The sequence below is a fragment of the Encephalitozoon hellem genome, chromosome VI (assembly GCF_000277815.2).
Source record: "Encephalitozoon hellem ATCC 50504 chromosome VI, complete sequence".
Classification (NCBI taxonomy): domain Eukaryota; kingdom Fungi; phylum Microsporidia; family Unikaryonidae; genus Encephalitozoon; species Encephalitozoon hellem.
This window is the reverse complement of record NC_018473.1, coordinates 26,610-39,927: the sequence shown is the minus strand read 5'-3', so window position 1 is coordinate 39,927 and position 13,318 is coordinate 26,610. Positions and strand designations below refer to the sequence as shown.

Sequence of the window (13,318 nt, the reverse complement as noted above, 5' to 3'; positions counted from 1 at the left end):
CTGTTGTGTTTAATTCTAGTTGTTGAATTGTGTGAAGAAGAGCCCTATCAAAATGTCATGGGACGAGCATAAAATTGCGAGCATCGATCTGGTGACCAATGATCCTGTTGTGAACGGGGAGGCAGTGAAAAATGAATTCATCCGATTTATCGAGCAGTTTAAAACAACACACAAAGAGTATTCCCACGTGCTTTCGTCGAACATAAACCAGAAAAACTTCTCTCTGACGGTCAAGCTAGAGCATATTTACCAATACTCTGATCTCCTGTCACAGGAGCTGTCCAGGAGGCCCGAAAAAGCCATCGAATGGTTTGAAGAAGCAATAGTTGGCAGATACAATACGGAAGGAGTGCAAGGATTCCAGCTTTGCATAGTTTCTGACGGTAGAAGCATACCCATCAGAGAGATAAATGCATCAAAAACGAACAAGATAGTGAAAATTCAGGGGATAGTTGTTTCTGCATCTTCTGTCATTGCAAAGCCAAAGACGCTGTTTCTTGTCTGCAGGAACTGCCTTAACAGTAAAGAAGTGGTGGACATGATCCCGAGGGCATGTGACAAAGCGGAATGTCCCACTGATCCCTACATAGTCATACCTGAGAAAAGCCGAGTGATAGACGTACAGTATGTGAAGATCCAGGAGTTTTTTGAGGATATTCCTGTTGGAGAAACACCTAGGCATTTTAGCTTAGTTCTTGAAAAGGGTATGGTTAATAGCTTGATCCCCGGATCAAAGGTTGTTGTTACTGGGATTTATTGTATGAGGATGATCCGGGACAGTTCTGTTCCAATTGTAAAGGTGATAGGGCTTGAGCATAGAAGCCTTAAGGCCTCGAAGATGTTTACGGAAGAAGAGGAGGAAAGCTTCAGAAGCCTTAGCAAGACAAACATTTACGAGAGGATCTCGAGATCGATTGCGCCCTCTGTATACGGGCATGAGGATGTAAAGAAAGCTCTTGCTTGTATGTTATTTGGAGGAACCAGGAGGATATTCGAAGACAAGGTCACTCTTCGAGGAGATATCAACGTTCTTCTTCTGGGGGATCCTGGAATGGCCAAATCCCAGCTTCTGAAGTTCATGGAATTAGTGTCTCCTGTTGGTGTTTACACTAGCGGGAAGGGCAGTTCTGCAGCAGGGCTAACAGCAAGTGTCATAAGAGATAGCAGTGGAGAGTTCTATCTTGAGGGAGGGGCACTGGTGCTTGCGGACAATGGAATATGCTGCATCGATGAGTTTGATAAGATGGATGAACATGACAGAGTTGCAATCCACGAGGCTATGGAGCAGCAAACGATATCGATAGCAAAGGCCGGAATAACAACCATGCTGAATACTAGGACGAGCATCCTTGCAGCAGCAAATCCAGTATTTGGAAGATATGATGATTACAAGACACCTGACGAAAACATTGAGTTCGGGGCTACGATTCTTTCTAGGTTTGACTGCATATTTATCTTGAAGGACAAGTTTGGGCCGAACGACACTGTTCTTGCAAGACACGTTCTTTCTGTTCATCAAAACAAGATCAAGGAAGATGGTAGCCGTCTGGGCTCATGGGAGGATGAAAAAGAAAAATGGGAGAATGAAGAAGACAAGGGGCAGGATGTCATTCCAGTTCATGTGATAAAGAGGTATGTGCAATATGCCAAGAGTAAGATATTTCCGACACTTTCCGATGCAGCATCTAAGCAGCTATCAAGATACTATGTCAACACTAGGAAAGAAGTCAGGGAATTTGAGCATAATACTCTTAAGCGAAATGCAATACCAATAACAGTTAGGCAGCTAGAAGCAATAATACGCGTGGGAGAATCGCTTGCAAAAATGGAATTGAGCCAGGTTGTCACAGAAAAGCATGTGGAAGAAGCAATAAGGCTTTTTAATGTGAGCACAATGAATGCAGTTTCTCAGGGCCACATGCTGGAAGGAATGATTCGTCCCGATGTGATCAACGATATCGAAGAGATATGCACTAGAATAAAATTGCTTGTGCCGATCGGCGGGTCGATAAAGTATAACGATTTAATCAAGAGACTCGGAGGAAAAGATGAATGGATGTGCAGAAAGGCCATTGACTATATGTGCAGACAAGAAAAGTTAATAGCCAGAGATATGGGAAGAATATTAATAAGGCAGCCTTAAATAAATAAGCATAAGATTGTCTCTGCAGTTTACCTTCGGTAGATTATGTGAAATCCTGAGGGTGTGGATACAGGCTCTGAAATCTCTCCTCTTTGAAGAGAAAACGCAGGCCTCTCAAACTCCTTCATCATTTCGTTTCCACATACAAACCCTAGGTCCCCGCCTCTTTTTGCAGACGAGCATTGGGAATACTTGAATGCAGCCTCTTTAAAGAAGTCCTTAAAACTTTTATCATGAATCTTTGCTTTTAGATCCTCGTGTATTGCCTTTATTCTAGAGAAGGCTTCGTCAACACTTACATCTACAGGCTTTCTCGATTTCTCATGTTTTATAAGTATGTGGTACAATCTAAAGCCCTCCATAGGTCTTCTATCTGTTTTTTCGCCTGTCTCTGTGTTGTAAAAGTATGAATGCCCAGTCTCCTTATCTTTAAGCTTTGTCCACATCCAGGGTATAACTGGATGCAACTATTGTAATGCATTTTAGCATCAAAATCCACGCCCTCTGCAAAATGATAATCCCAATAAGATGCTTCACTTGTGGAAAGGAGATCTCCAGCAAGTGGGAGCCATATCTGGAGCTTCTAAAAACGGACAAGAGAGAGGCGGAGGCACTTGACGAGTTGGGGATGAAAAGAATATGCTGCAGAAGAATGTTCTTAGGACACGTAGACATTGTAGACAAGCTTCTGAAGTTTGACATTGTCAAGGACTTCACTCAAAAGAGCTAATTGGGGGAGTGCATTTATTGGCTGTGCAAAGAGATTCCCGTATGAGCCGGAGCTTCATATCTCCACTCCAACTTTCCCAAGAGCTGTTCTTATCCATTCGGGTATTTCTCTAAATCTTCTCCTCATGAAAGTTTTAATAAATTCAGGATATTTATCTTCCATTATAGACTCTCTGATTCTTCTTGTAAGACCTCTCATGTAATGCAGGTTATGAATCGAGAGAAGCATGCAGAAGTTCGTGGTTCCCTTGATAGAAAATATAAATGCTCGCGAATATTTAGAGCATACATAGCAGCTGCAATCCTCGTCTATTTTTCTTTTATCATTTTTAAGCTTTGGAGTGAAGCAAACGTCCCCCGTGTCAGAAAGAGCCTTTCCAAATCTTGCCGTCCTTGTTGGATAGACACAATCTGACATGTCACTTCCTAGTGCTGCACACACCACAATATCTTCCGGGTATCCTACACCCATAAGATACCTTGGGATGTCTTCAGGAAGGTTTTGGATACAAAAGTAAACGGTCCTTGCAAACTCCGACTTTTCCTCTCCTCCACTCAATCCACCTATTGCGAGGCCTTTTGGAGATCTTTTGAGAATCTCAGCAATACTTTCTGCCCTTAAATCCTCGTCAAGACCGCCTTGTATTATGGGAAATAGTATTTGCGTGCTCTTCTCGTCAAGCTTTATTTGTGGGACATCTGTCTCTTTCTTAATCTTTTTGTTGCATCCATCCGTTCCACAGCCATTGATTGCATTGATGCATCTGTCCATCCATCTAATGGATCTTCTCATTGCAACCTCTATTTTCTCTCTTTCCTCGCATGGATTCACAACATCGTCAAGCTGCATGATAATGTCTGCACCTAACTTCGTCTGTATGTCCATACTGTCTTCTGGTGTAAAAAGCGTGGTTCCAAACCTCACACCTTCTTCCGTGACAACAACATCAGGCAAGCTCCCAATCTGGAATCCTCCAGAGTCCGTTAGCATCCCTCTGTCATATTTCATAAACTTCTTGATACTTTTCCCCAGTGCCCTAAGGTGGTATGTGTTTGCCAAGATCATGCTCTCCTGAAGTCTTGGCACGCAGATCCCTTTCATTGCTCCATACGTCCCTACAGGCATGAATATAGGCAGCTCGAGACATACATCGTTTAGTTCAAACTTTGAAACTCTTGCATTTGTCGTACTACATCTTTTTATCACTTTAAAGTCTCCTAACATTCAGGGTCATCTAAACAGCCTTTACCAAAATTCGTTTGTGAACAGGGTTCGAGAGCCAAAGATCATACACTTTGTATCCGTCAGCCTCAAAACATTCTCCCCAAGGCAGAAGTAAGGCACACTAGGGTTTATTCAAGAAGTTGAATGCAATTCTCTGGTCCTTATTTACAACAACTCGGTTTCTCTTTAAAATGCACTCCTCGCAATCTTGGATATGAAGGCCTTCCAGTTTTATACACAGCTCCTTAGTTAACTCGATATTTGACTTTAAAAGGTCTTGATAGACACTGTAAAATCTCCTGCAGTCCTTCATGGAACCATAGATCTCAAGTAAAGTTCGATATATAAGAATATCTTGTAGGCCTTGCCTTTTGAAGAACAGGAACTTCTTTTTCCTGTCTTTTCTCCACTCTTCGTAGGCCTGCTCTGAATACTTTATGCATAGATTTCGTGTTTCGAAGTCCTCGCACCTACTGCACAATTCCTGAAGTCCCTTAAAAAAGTCCACAGTTAAGTCTTCGCTTCTATGCAGACAGCTGATCATTTTGGAGAATCTTCTGAGAATGGAAATCCGGTGGCTAGGAGAAACTTCATAGAGCTTTGTTAAGACCTCATCTATCAGCACGTGGAATGAATTGACATTGCCGGTAGATATGGAATACTCGACAATCTCACCTATCCTAGCTTTCCAGGCGTTGCTCTTAGGATTCTTCTTTAGACCCTTGAAGCAAAGAATACAAGCCTTACTGACACTTACATTGGTACCCTCCACATCATTTTTACATATCAGCCATCCGTCTTCGTAGCGTTTGTTTTTTATGCAAATCTCTACCATTGAGTTATCCATCGCAGCTGCATCACTTTCTCTGTTTGCTGCCCACATCTGGACACACTCTTCCCAATAGATCCTTTCCTTCTGCATTTTAAACCACTCTCCAATGTCTGTTTCCGAATCTTCTAGCATCTTGCTAACTTTGCGTATACTTCCAATGTTCCCGCTGTATGGAAACAAGCTATCCTTTTCAAATTCAACGTCCTCGAACTCTTTTAGTAGGATTTCTGTTGAGATGTGAGACTCAGGCTTCAGTGTGAATAACAATGCAAGCTTGAAGGCAGCACGGCTCTTCTTACCAGAGGAGAATACTTTGAAAAATCGGATAAGCTCATTTCTCCTGAACAGAAGAGTTAAGATAAGCTCTAGACTCTTTGCCGTGAATTTCTTTCTTAGACAATCATCTGCTAGTTTATAGTACTTATACACTATCGACTCGATATCTTGTTCGCAATTGATTTTGATAGCATCCTCTATGAAATATGTCTTGTATACTGCAACTAACTGTTCTCTTAATGCATCTTCATACATCTCCTTCGTATCTCTTTTGTATTCCAGGACATCCCTGATTGTGCACATCTCTCTCCGTTTTATTTTTTTCATCACAAAATCCTCAACCTCGAAAAACACAAAGAGATCGGCATCTCCAACAGACTTTGTGTGGTGGACAAGGCAGGAAACCGCACAGGCATATGCCTTGAACATGTCGTGAAGGTTGCGGATCTTTGTTTTCTCCTGGCAAAGAACACACTCAATGCCATCCTTCTTGGGGAATTGCCCCAAAATCCTGTTTAACCTTACGAAGCTTCTGATAGCTTTTTTGTCGAGGAGATTTTCATCATAAGAAAAGCTTTCCTCCATGGAGGTTTCCATCAGCAATGTTTATCGCGTTGTATATTTATTTCCATAAACACAAACATTGGAAGAAAGACATTGTGGTGGCACACACTTACCACATGCCATATCTTCGCAAGTTTGTCTCGCATTGGCGCAGCCTAAATTATTATTGCCCAAAGCAAGTAGATTGATTAAATAAATACCTTATCTAAGAAGCTCATTGGTGATTTATCTCTTATTTTATTGCACTTTTAAAGAAGTAGGGCTCCTGAGTAAAAGCTAGATTTGGAAAGGGCAAGGGCTACAGTTAAGACTATTAAGACTGCAACTAAGGTTATAAGGAATCTTTTGAACCAAATACCCCTGGTGAGAGACTTTATACTTGACATAAAATTCTTATCAGATATACTCCTACCGCTAGAAAGTTGGTAGCGCGTCGAGGGCGTAAATCTCCTGTCTAGAAAAGAAATCCCTAAAAGACTGAGTGCAAGTATTGACAGCAATATCACGGCAGTTAAAGCATAGACATTGGAGAAGCTTTGACTCGATGCGTCGGTGCCATTTCCTTCTAAATAATAAGTGATAAGATCTAGGATCGCGCTTTTATCCTGAGCTGAACTCGGAATCATTTTGAGACCTTCTTCTGGCCGTTTCGTCTGACAATAAGCATAAATATCTTTTTCAGGAAGAGTGCTCGGTATAAGCACAGAATACAAAGATCCAAAAAACCACTTGCAAAATGCTTGAACTGACGCGCCATTGGATTCAGAGGGTTGACTTGAGCCGAAAAGCATGTTTCCAATAAATGGCATTACAGGAGAAATCAAGGGAACTAAGAAAGACACAACTGTTTGCGTAATTCTTCCGAATGTTGACAAAGGGTCTGCATTGCATAGAAGTGCTAAGCGAAACACATTACTTGACAAAACCGACAACATAAGGCGGCTGCCGAGGAAGAAGACATCATCCCCTTCAACAAGTCCGAACCAGTATATGATTCCAAAGAAGATTGTAAATCGGAGAACAATCAGTGGTGTCTCCAAAATCAATGCCGAAAACCATAGAGTGGGTGAGTTGTATAAGCCATAGGAAACTTCTTTGGTGGTGTATCCGATTCCCTTTAACAGTCCATTTGGAATGGACGACAAAAACACCGAAAAAATCCTAAATATAAAGCATGCTAGAATACTGCCCGGCAGATTGCATCTCTCCATAACAACACACTTCGCAACACCAGCAAGAAAGAGAGTTAAAAGGACAGTTAGAATGAAGCCATACGGGATATTTAGATTTCTCCAATCTATAATCAGCTGTCTTTTAGCTAGGGAAGTGGCTACTGAAAAGTTTGGGATAAAGTTAACGGCCGTATCAACCGAGTCCTTAAATTTTCCTTGTTTATTTTTTCCAATTCCTCTCTCCCTTTTAATTTCTGCAACCTTATCTTTGTAAAGCTTTCCCCTCTCAGATTTTTCATTGAAAACTCCGAATATAAACTCCAAGTCAGTCTCTTCTTTACTCGTGTTGTAAATCCCTTTGGAATTTAAGTATTTCATAAAGCCACTGGTGGGCCCTGCATATATCTTTACTCCTTTGTCCATAAACAGAAGGCCGTCAAAGGTATTAAAAAGCCCGTGTCCTGGCTGATGAATAGTCACAAGTACCATCGTGCCGTTTCTCTTAGCATAGCCCTTAAGAAAGTTTGCAACATCCATTGCCAGTCCCGAATCAAGTTCACTGGTGGGTTCATCAAGAAGTACTACCTTTAACTTTCCTTCAAGTAGAAGCATCTTACTAAAAGTCACTGCAACACTCACCCTCTTTTTTTCTCCTCCAGAGAGATTCTCCATTCGGTTGGCCCTGACATGCTCCAATCCGAGGACGTTGCACAGCACTTCACTTATGGTCGTCTTGATCCTCTCCTTGTCCTCATGAGGCAAAGAGAAGGCAATGGAATAATTGATAAACTCCTCGACTGTCAGCTCACTAATAGTGTACCCCTGCTGCCTTCCATATGCCGACTCCTTTCCCCATGAATCTTCGTCTCTCTCCTCGTTATCTATCAATATCTCTCCACTGGTTCTGGACCCATATGGAACCATTCCTGCAATGGCCTCCATAGTCGTTGTCTTGCTACTTCCGCTTGTTCCCATAAAAGCATACATCTTCCCAGACTCAAACTCAATATCCAGACCGTTAATAAGTCTGGCATATTTCTCACTAGACAGCATGTTCTGGTTAGGAACCTCAAGTATAACGTCTTTGAGATCAAGCTTATGGGCATTTGCCTCTGATGCATCTCTCATTGCTAGGGCATAGAGAATCCATACAAGTTATTTTAACCATATACCATATGGGGAATATTGCGAGTTGTTCTTATTGAATAACGTTATATTTACCTTTTAGAAATATATCAGTACAGTAAGTCTTATTTTGAAATCTACTATGGAGAATCCATATTAGCCAGATATATTCCACAGATTTGTGAGTCCTTCAAAAATGCAACTTACTTCATCAGGATATTGTCTAGTTCCTCAATTTCCTTATCTAATTCCTCCAAGTTCACAGATGTCCTTCCTACAACATCTAGTGACTCCTCTGTTTTGACTCTTTTACTCTGAGGCTTCTGTGTGCCGTCTTCGGTAGGGCTCTTTTCAAGAACGTTATCCTGTGCCTCCATTACTTTAAGTGTGTCTATACCATTCTTCTTTTCATCTGAAAGTACAGCATTTTCCTTCAAGCGCCCTTCTACATTCTTTTTCCTTTCAAGATCGTCATTTATAAGTGCCGTGTTATCCTTAGAATCTTTCGGGCTGTCTTGAATGTTCATTACTTCTTCGTAATCCTTTAGTCTAGTATCCTCGGGAGTATGTCTCTCAGATCCTGAAGACAGATGCATGCTTGGTGATGGGCTCTGAGGCCTTTCTGAAGACTCCCCAGTCTTCCATGCATCTTTCATGGGGTCCACGTGCCTGTACTCGCATCTATCTTTGGTGCATCCGCTAGGCTTGTTTTCCCAGTAGCACATCTCCTCACGCCTGTTCTTCTTTAGATGAAACTTTGAATGGCGGTATGGACAATCTTCACGGCATGGGATCTTTGATTCCCAGTTCCTGCACGTAACTAGATTGTTTCTACAGCTTTCGTTATGTCTATACGTACACTTGTCCTTGAATTTGCAAGAGGAGTAGAGAAAGAAATAACAATCGTCCATGGAGTGGGGCTAAAAAAGCCTCGATTTATGCAGGACTGCTAAACTTTGGGAAGAATCAACAGTAGCCTCAATGCCAAATTATTTATTGGGTCCAACTCTTCCTTCTATTATACCACCTTTCTTTCCTTCTAACCCAAAGAATAGGACTTGTTGAATAAGTGTCTGAGAAGATTCCGCCATAATCCGTGGTATATTAGAACATTTATGAACAATGCAGTGTAGAACATGTGTGGGCGGTAGGGCCCGGTAATTAATATCATGTGACGGAAAAGGAGAAATGGGAGAAAATGATTTGCCAACGAATCTTGATTAACTAGATTATTAAGCGTACTGTCTAATACAGGTTTAAGTCAAAAAAGCATTATCAATTTTTTTGTAATCCCTAAAGATGGAAGGAAGGTCCAAGCTGAGGTATTTGAATTCGCTTGAAATTGAAAGAGATACAGTTTCAGATGTTTCTGAAAAGAAGAAGTTTTTTCTGACATTTCCTATGCCTTATATGAATGGAAGGTTGCATCTTGGACACCTGTTTTCTGTGTCGAAGGCAGACTTTTTCAGCTACTACAAGGAGATGGAGGGCTACAATGTTCTGTTTCCATTTGTGTTCCACTGCACGGGTATGCCGATAAGCGCATCGGCAAAAAAGCTTAAAGAGGAGCTGAGTGGAGGAGAAGTGGATCTTTCCGTGGAGAAGATTATAAAGGACCTTGGGTTTGAAGATGCCAGGCCGTTTACAGATCCCATCCATTGGGTAAGGACATTTCCAGACCTGTGCACAAACTCTTTGAAAAGGTTCCACGGAAACATAGACTGGAGAAGGTCGTTCATAACCACCGAAATCAATAAGTACTATGATTCATTCGTCAAGTGGCAGTTCAACAGGTTGAATGGATTGGGGTATCTATCCTTCGGAAAAAGGCACTCCATATTCTGTCCGATAGATAAGCAGACATGCTTAGACCATGATCGTAGGAAAGGAGAGAATGTGAAGCCCATTGCCGTTGTCTTGTGCAAGCTGGTGTTTGAGGCAGGGGTTCTTCTTGCAAGAATCAAGGAGGGCTGTGCGCCGTTGAAGGCAGTTGCTGGAAGGCAAAGTGATTTTGTAGAGTTTGAGTACAATGGACAGAATTATTTCGCAGAGAAGGATATTTTCGAGAATATGGATGCTCAAGTGTGTGGAATAAATAGAAAAAGGTCTGTGAAAGGAGATTTCTTCATTGGCAAGCAATTTGAGTCATTTGGAAATGAAGTAAAGTGTGATATCATTGAAAGAGATCTGCCCTGCAGCATTAAGGGTATACAAAGCAAGAAGGATAGCGAGTTGATAGAGCATGTGAAGAAGGAAATTGAATTTATCAATAAGGTTGAAAATACCGAAATACGCCTTGCAGAAACAAAGTATCTTTTGAAGTTCTACGAGCCTGAAGAGGAAGTTATAAGTAGGTCTGGAGGAAAATGCATTGTTGCTTTGACTGATCAGTGGTATATAGACTATGACAATGCCGAGTGGAAGAGGAGGGTCAAGGAATGCATTGACGGAATGGTCTGTACCGATGATACAAGAGCGATTTTAGAAGAGGCATTGGAATGGATAGGAAAGTGGGGGTTTTCACGATCATTTGGACTTGGGACGAGAATTCCTTGGGATGAAAGATACCTCATTGACTCTCTTAGTGATAGCACTATTTACATGGCAATGTGCACCTTCAAACACTTTTTGTACAAGGATTTGGAAGGGAAGGAGGAGATATTCCCAAGCAGCAAGCTTTCTGATGATGTGTGGAATTACATATTCCTCAACCAAAGCGCAACAGGGGAGCTCAGGGACTTCGAGGAAATACTAAGTAGTTGTAGGGAGTCATTCAACTACTTCTATCCTGTTGATCTTCGTGTAAGTGGAAAGGATTTACTGAAGAATCATCTCATTTTCTTCTTGTTCAACCATGTGGCTTTGTTTGAAAAGAAGCATTGGCCAAGAAGAATATTTACAAATGGATATCTCATGCTGAACTCTGAAAAGATGAGCAAGAGTTCGGGGAACTTTTTGACTGTTGATGAGTCTCTAGATAAGTTCGGCGTAAGCTCGACAAGGATGTGCTTGGCAGTGTGTGGAGATACAAACGAGGATGCAAACTTTGTGGAATCCAATGCGAATGCTTTTACTCTTAAGCTTTACTCATATGTAAAAATGATTGAGGAGCTGTGCGCTGGGAAGGACTTTAATCCTTGCATCTTGGGTCTCATGAGAAAGTATGGAGAGATGGGCTTTGCAGACAAATTCCTCCTACAGACGATTTCTATGAATGTTGCACATACTATTCGCGCACATGAAGATATGGTTTACAGAGATGTGGTAAAGTATGGATTCTACGAAATGATACATGCAAAAGAAATGTATCACATTCTTGGGGGAACCAATGACGAGATTGTGTTTTTACTTTACAAGAGCATGACTCAGCTGCTGTATCCCATCATACCCTCATTGGCACGGCATCTGATAGAAACATATTTTCACTCAAGCTTCTCTCTTCCTGCTCCATTTTTGTCTGATACATCTGAGGTTGATGCTGTTTCCCATCTTAAGAACACTCTAAAGAGGCTGGTGACGCAAAAGAGAAAAAGAAAGTGCGAGGCTGTCGAGATATTGGTCGGGGTTGAGTATTCCAAGTGGAAGAGGAGATGCATGAACATCATCGACCAGATAATTTGCGAGTGCAAGATTTTGAACATCAATGTTTCTGAGGAAATGAAGAAAAGTGAGTCTCACCTCTCATCAAAGGCAATAAATGCCATTAGAGAGGTTCTTAAGGAGTTTGGAGTACCTGAGAAAAAGGGCATCCTATTTTCGATGGACTATCTCAACCATCCAGAGAACTATTCAATGAAATTCAATGAATACGAGGTCCTAAAAACATACAAGCGCTACATTGAGGACAACACCGGGCTTGAAGTTATGGTCTGCGTCAGCCCTAGGGCCGACCCTGGGGCTCCCCTGTTTGAGTTCAAATAAAGCATTTCCACTCTGCCTTGAACCACTCCGTCATCTTAATTTTCCATCTATATATCTCCCTATGGCTGTAGAGCAGTTCTTCATAATAAACAAATCAGGAGGAATGGTCTTCAAGTACGAGAGAGAAGAGAAGACAGACATAAACAGCCTTTTAATATTAACAAGCTCTTTGTATTCAGTAAGTGTGATGTTATCAAAAGTAATGGATAAGCCTGCACCAAAGCAGGTTGTTTACTTCAAGAACAGAGCCATCTCTATCTTCAGAACAATCACCGGCTTAGTGTTTGTCTTTGTTGCAGACGAACCTGCAGATAATCTCTTCGAAAGAGTTTACTGCCACTACTGCAAATATGTAACGAGAGATCCATTCTACTCACCAGAAATGCCTATCCAATGCTCGAAATTTAGGCCTCACATTCTATTTGAAAGATAGGCTATGTGATAAATATGCAAAAGCTTTAGAAGCTAAAAAAGAATGCATCCGGATCTAGTCCCTCACGCCGATACCCATTCTCTTCAAAGCACTCAAGCCTCTCGCTGCTAAGCCTGTCTACTATCGAAAAATCCATTGCTTTTTCTTTGGAATGTGCCTTTTCATATATCTCACGCAATATATCCAAATCCTCATTGACCTTGAGAGGCTTAGTCGATTTGAACACAAAGAAGTTTCTCTCTTCGTTGGTTTCACAATGGATATCCGCCTTCTTACTTGTGCTCACGACCATGAACGGCAAGTACAATCTTTCGAGGTGAGTGTCTTCCGTGGTAGAGTTTCTATTCACAATGAATTTAAATACTTTCTTCATCTCCATTAGTTTCTTCGCTTCCTCCTTTCTTCTATCAGCATCGCACGCATCGTCTACTAAGAAGTATCTTTTGCCTCTTTTGGAGACCAATCCCACTGCTTTCATTACATTCAAGACATCGTATATCCTTCTGTTGAGTGTCTCAGTGTTAGGAAACACAATATTCTTGCATATGAATGAATATGTGCAGGCCCTGTTCTCCCTAAGTAGCTGGAACACCGCCTGCGTTATATACCTTAGTCCTTCTCTTTTGTTCTCAGAGCCATCAATCTCCGAATTTGGTTTCATATTCATACCTTGGGATTAAAAAATTGATCCTCATTTGTTATATAGCTTAAGGAAAATGCATGTAATCTCGGTGCTTTGGACCTTCGTATCAAGTTCTGGCGGTCAAAAGCACCAGATTACTTTCTCGATGGTGGAGATCACGTAAGCCTCATTGCTTAGTTCGTTATCTCTCAAAAATAGTTAGTTTCAGATAAAACCCAATTATTTTCTAAAATTCTTAAGACCCGACTATAGAAA

At 41.4% G+C, this 13,318-nt stretch overlaps 10 protein-coding genes across 10 annotated transcripts; 4 read left to right on the top strand and 6 right to left on the bottom strand.

Moving 5' to 3' along the window:
- Positions 1-52: 52 nt before the first annotated feature.
- Positions 53-2,143, top strand: EHEL_060270 (minichromosome maintenance protein; the record flags this gene model as incomplete). The annotated part of the gene is made up of 1 exon (XM_003887333.1): positions 53-2,143. One exon carries the CDS (start codon positions 53-55, stop codon positions 2,141-2,143), a length of 2,091 nt encoding a protein of 696 aa, XP_003887382.1.
- Positions 2,144-2,172: 29 nt separating this feature from the next.
- EHEL_060260 (PPIase/rotamase) lies at positions 2,173-2,589 on the bottom strand (the record flags this gene model as incomplete). The annotated part of the gene is made up of 1 exon (XM_003887332.1): positions 2,173-2,589. The coding sequence occupies one exon, from the start codon at positions 2,587-2,589 to the stop codon at positions 2,173-2,175; it is 417 nt and encodes a 138-aa protein (XP_003887381.1).
- Positions 2,590-2,654: 65 nt separating this feature from the next.
- EHEL_060250 (DNA-directed RNA polymerase II subunit Rpb10) lies at positions 2,655-2,873 on the top strand (the record flags this gene model as incomplete). Its single annotated transcript, XM_003887331.1, has 1 exon — positions 2,655-2,873. One exon carries the CDS (start codon positions 2,655-2,657, stop codon positions 2,871-2,873), a length of 219 nt encoding a protein of 72 aa, XP_003887380.1.
- Positions 2,874-2,927: 54 nt separating this feature from the next.
- Positions 2,928-4,097, bottom strand: EHEL_060240 (queuine tRNA-ribosyltransferase; the record flags this gene model as incomplete). Its single annotated transcript, XM_003887330.1, has 1 exon — positions 2,928-4,097. The coding sequence occupies one exon, from the start codon at positions 4,095-4,097 to the stop codon at positions 2,928-2,930; it is 1,170 nt and encodes a 389-aa protein (XP_003887379.1).
- A 121-nt stretch (positions 4,098-4,218) lies between these two features.
- Positions 4,219-5,802, bottom strand: EHEL_060230 (uncharacterized protein; the record flags this gene model as incomplete). The annotated part of the gene is made up of 1 exon (XM_003887329.1): positions 4,219-5,802. The coding sequence occupies one exon, from the start codon at positions 5,800-5,802 to the stop codon at positions 4,219-4,221; it is 1,584 nt and encodes a 527-aa protein (XP_003887378.1).
- A 215-nt stretch (positions 5,803-6,017) lies between these two features.
- Positions 6,018-8,069, bottom strand: EHEL_060220 (ABCG-like ABC transporter; the record flags this gene model as incomplete). The annotated part of the gene is made up of 1 exon (XM_003887328.1): positions 6,018-8,069. One exon carries the CDS (start codon positions 8,067-8,069, stop codon positions 6,018-6,020), a length of 2,052 nt encoding a protein of 683 aa, XP_003887377.1.
- A 200-nt stretch (positions 8,070-8,269) lies between these two features.
- On the bottom strand, positions 8,270-8,977 carry EHEL_060210 (uncharacterized protein; the record flags this gene model as incomplete). The annotated part of the gene is made up of 1 exon (XM_003887327.1): positions 8,270-8,977. One exon carries the CDS (start codon positions 8,975-8,977, stop codon positions 8,270-8,272), a length of 708 nt encoding a protein of 235 aa, XP_003887376.1.
- Positions 8,978-9,365: 388 nt separating this feature from the next.
- Positions 9,366-11,987, top strand: EHEL_060200 (leucyl-tRNA synthetase; the record flags this gene model as incomplete). The annotated part of the gene is made up of 1 exon (XM_003887326.1): positions 9,366-11,987. One exon carries the CDS (start codon positions 9,366-9,368, stop codon positions 11,985-11,987), a length of 2,622 nt encoding a protein of 873 aa, XP_003887375.1.
- A 61-nt stretch (positions 11,988-12,048) lies between these two features.
- EHEL_060190 (transport protein particle complex subunit) lies at positions 12,049-12,420 on the top strand (the record flags this gene model as incomplete). The annotated part of the gene is made up of 1 exon (XM_003887325.1): positions 12,049-12,420. The coding sequence occupies one exon, from the start codon at positions 12,049-12,051 to the stop codon at positions 12,418-12,420; it is 372 nt and encodes a 123-aa protein (XP_003887374.1).
- A 25-nt stretch (positions 12,421-12,445) lies between these two features.
- Positions 12,446-13,081, bottom strand: EHEL_060180 (putative E2F transcription factor; the record flags this gene model as incomplete). The annotated part of the gene is made up of 1 exon (XM_003887324.1): positions 12,446-13,081. The coding sequence occupies one exon, from the start codon at positions 13,079-13,081 to the stop codon at positions 12,446-12,448; it is 636 nt and encodes a 211-aa protein (XP_003887373.1).
- Positions 13,082-13,318: the final 237 nt, after the last annotated feature.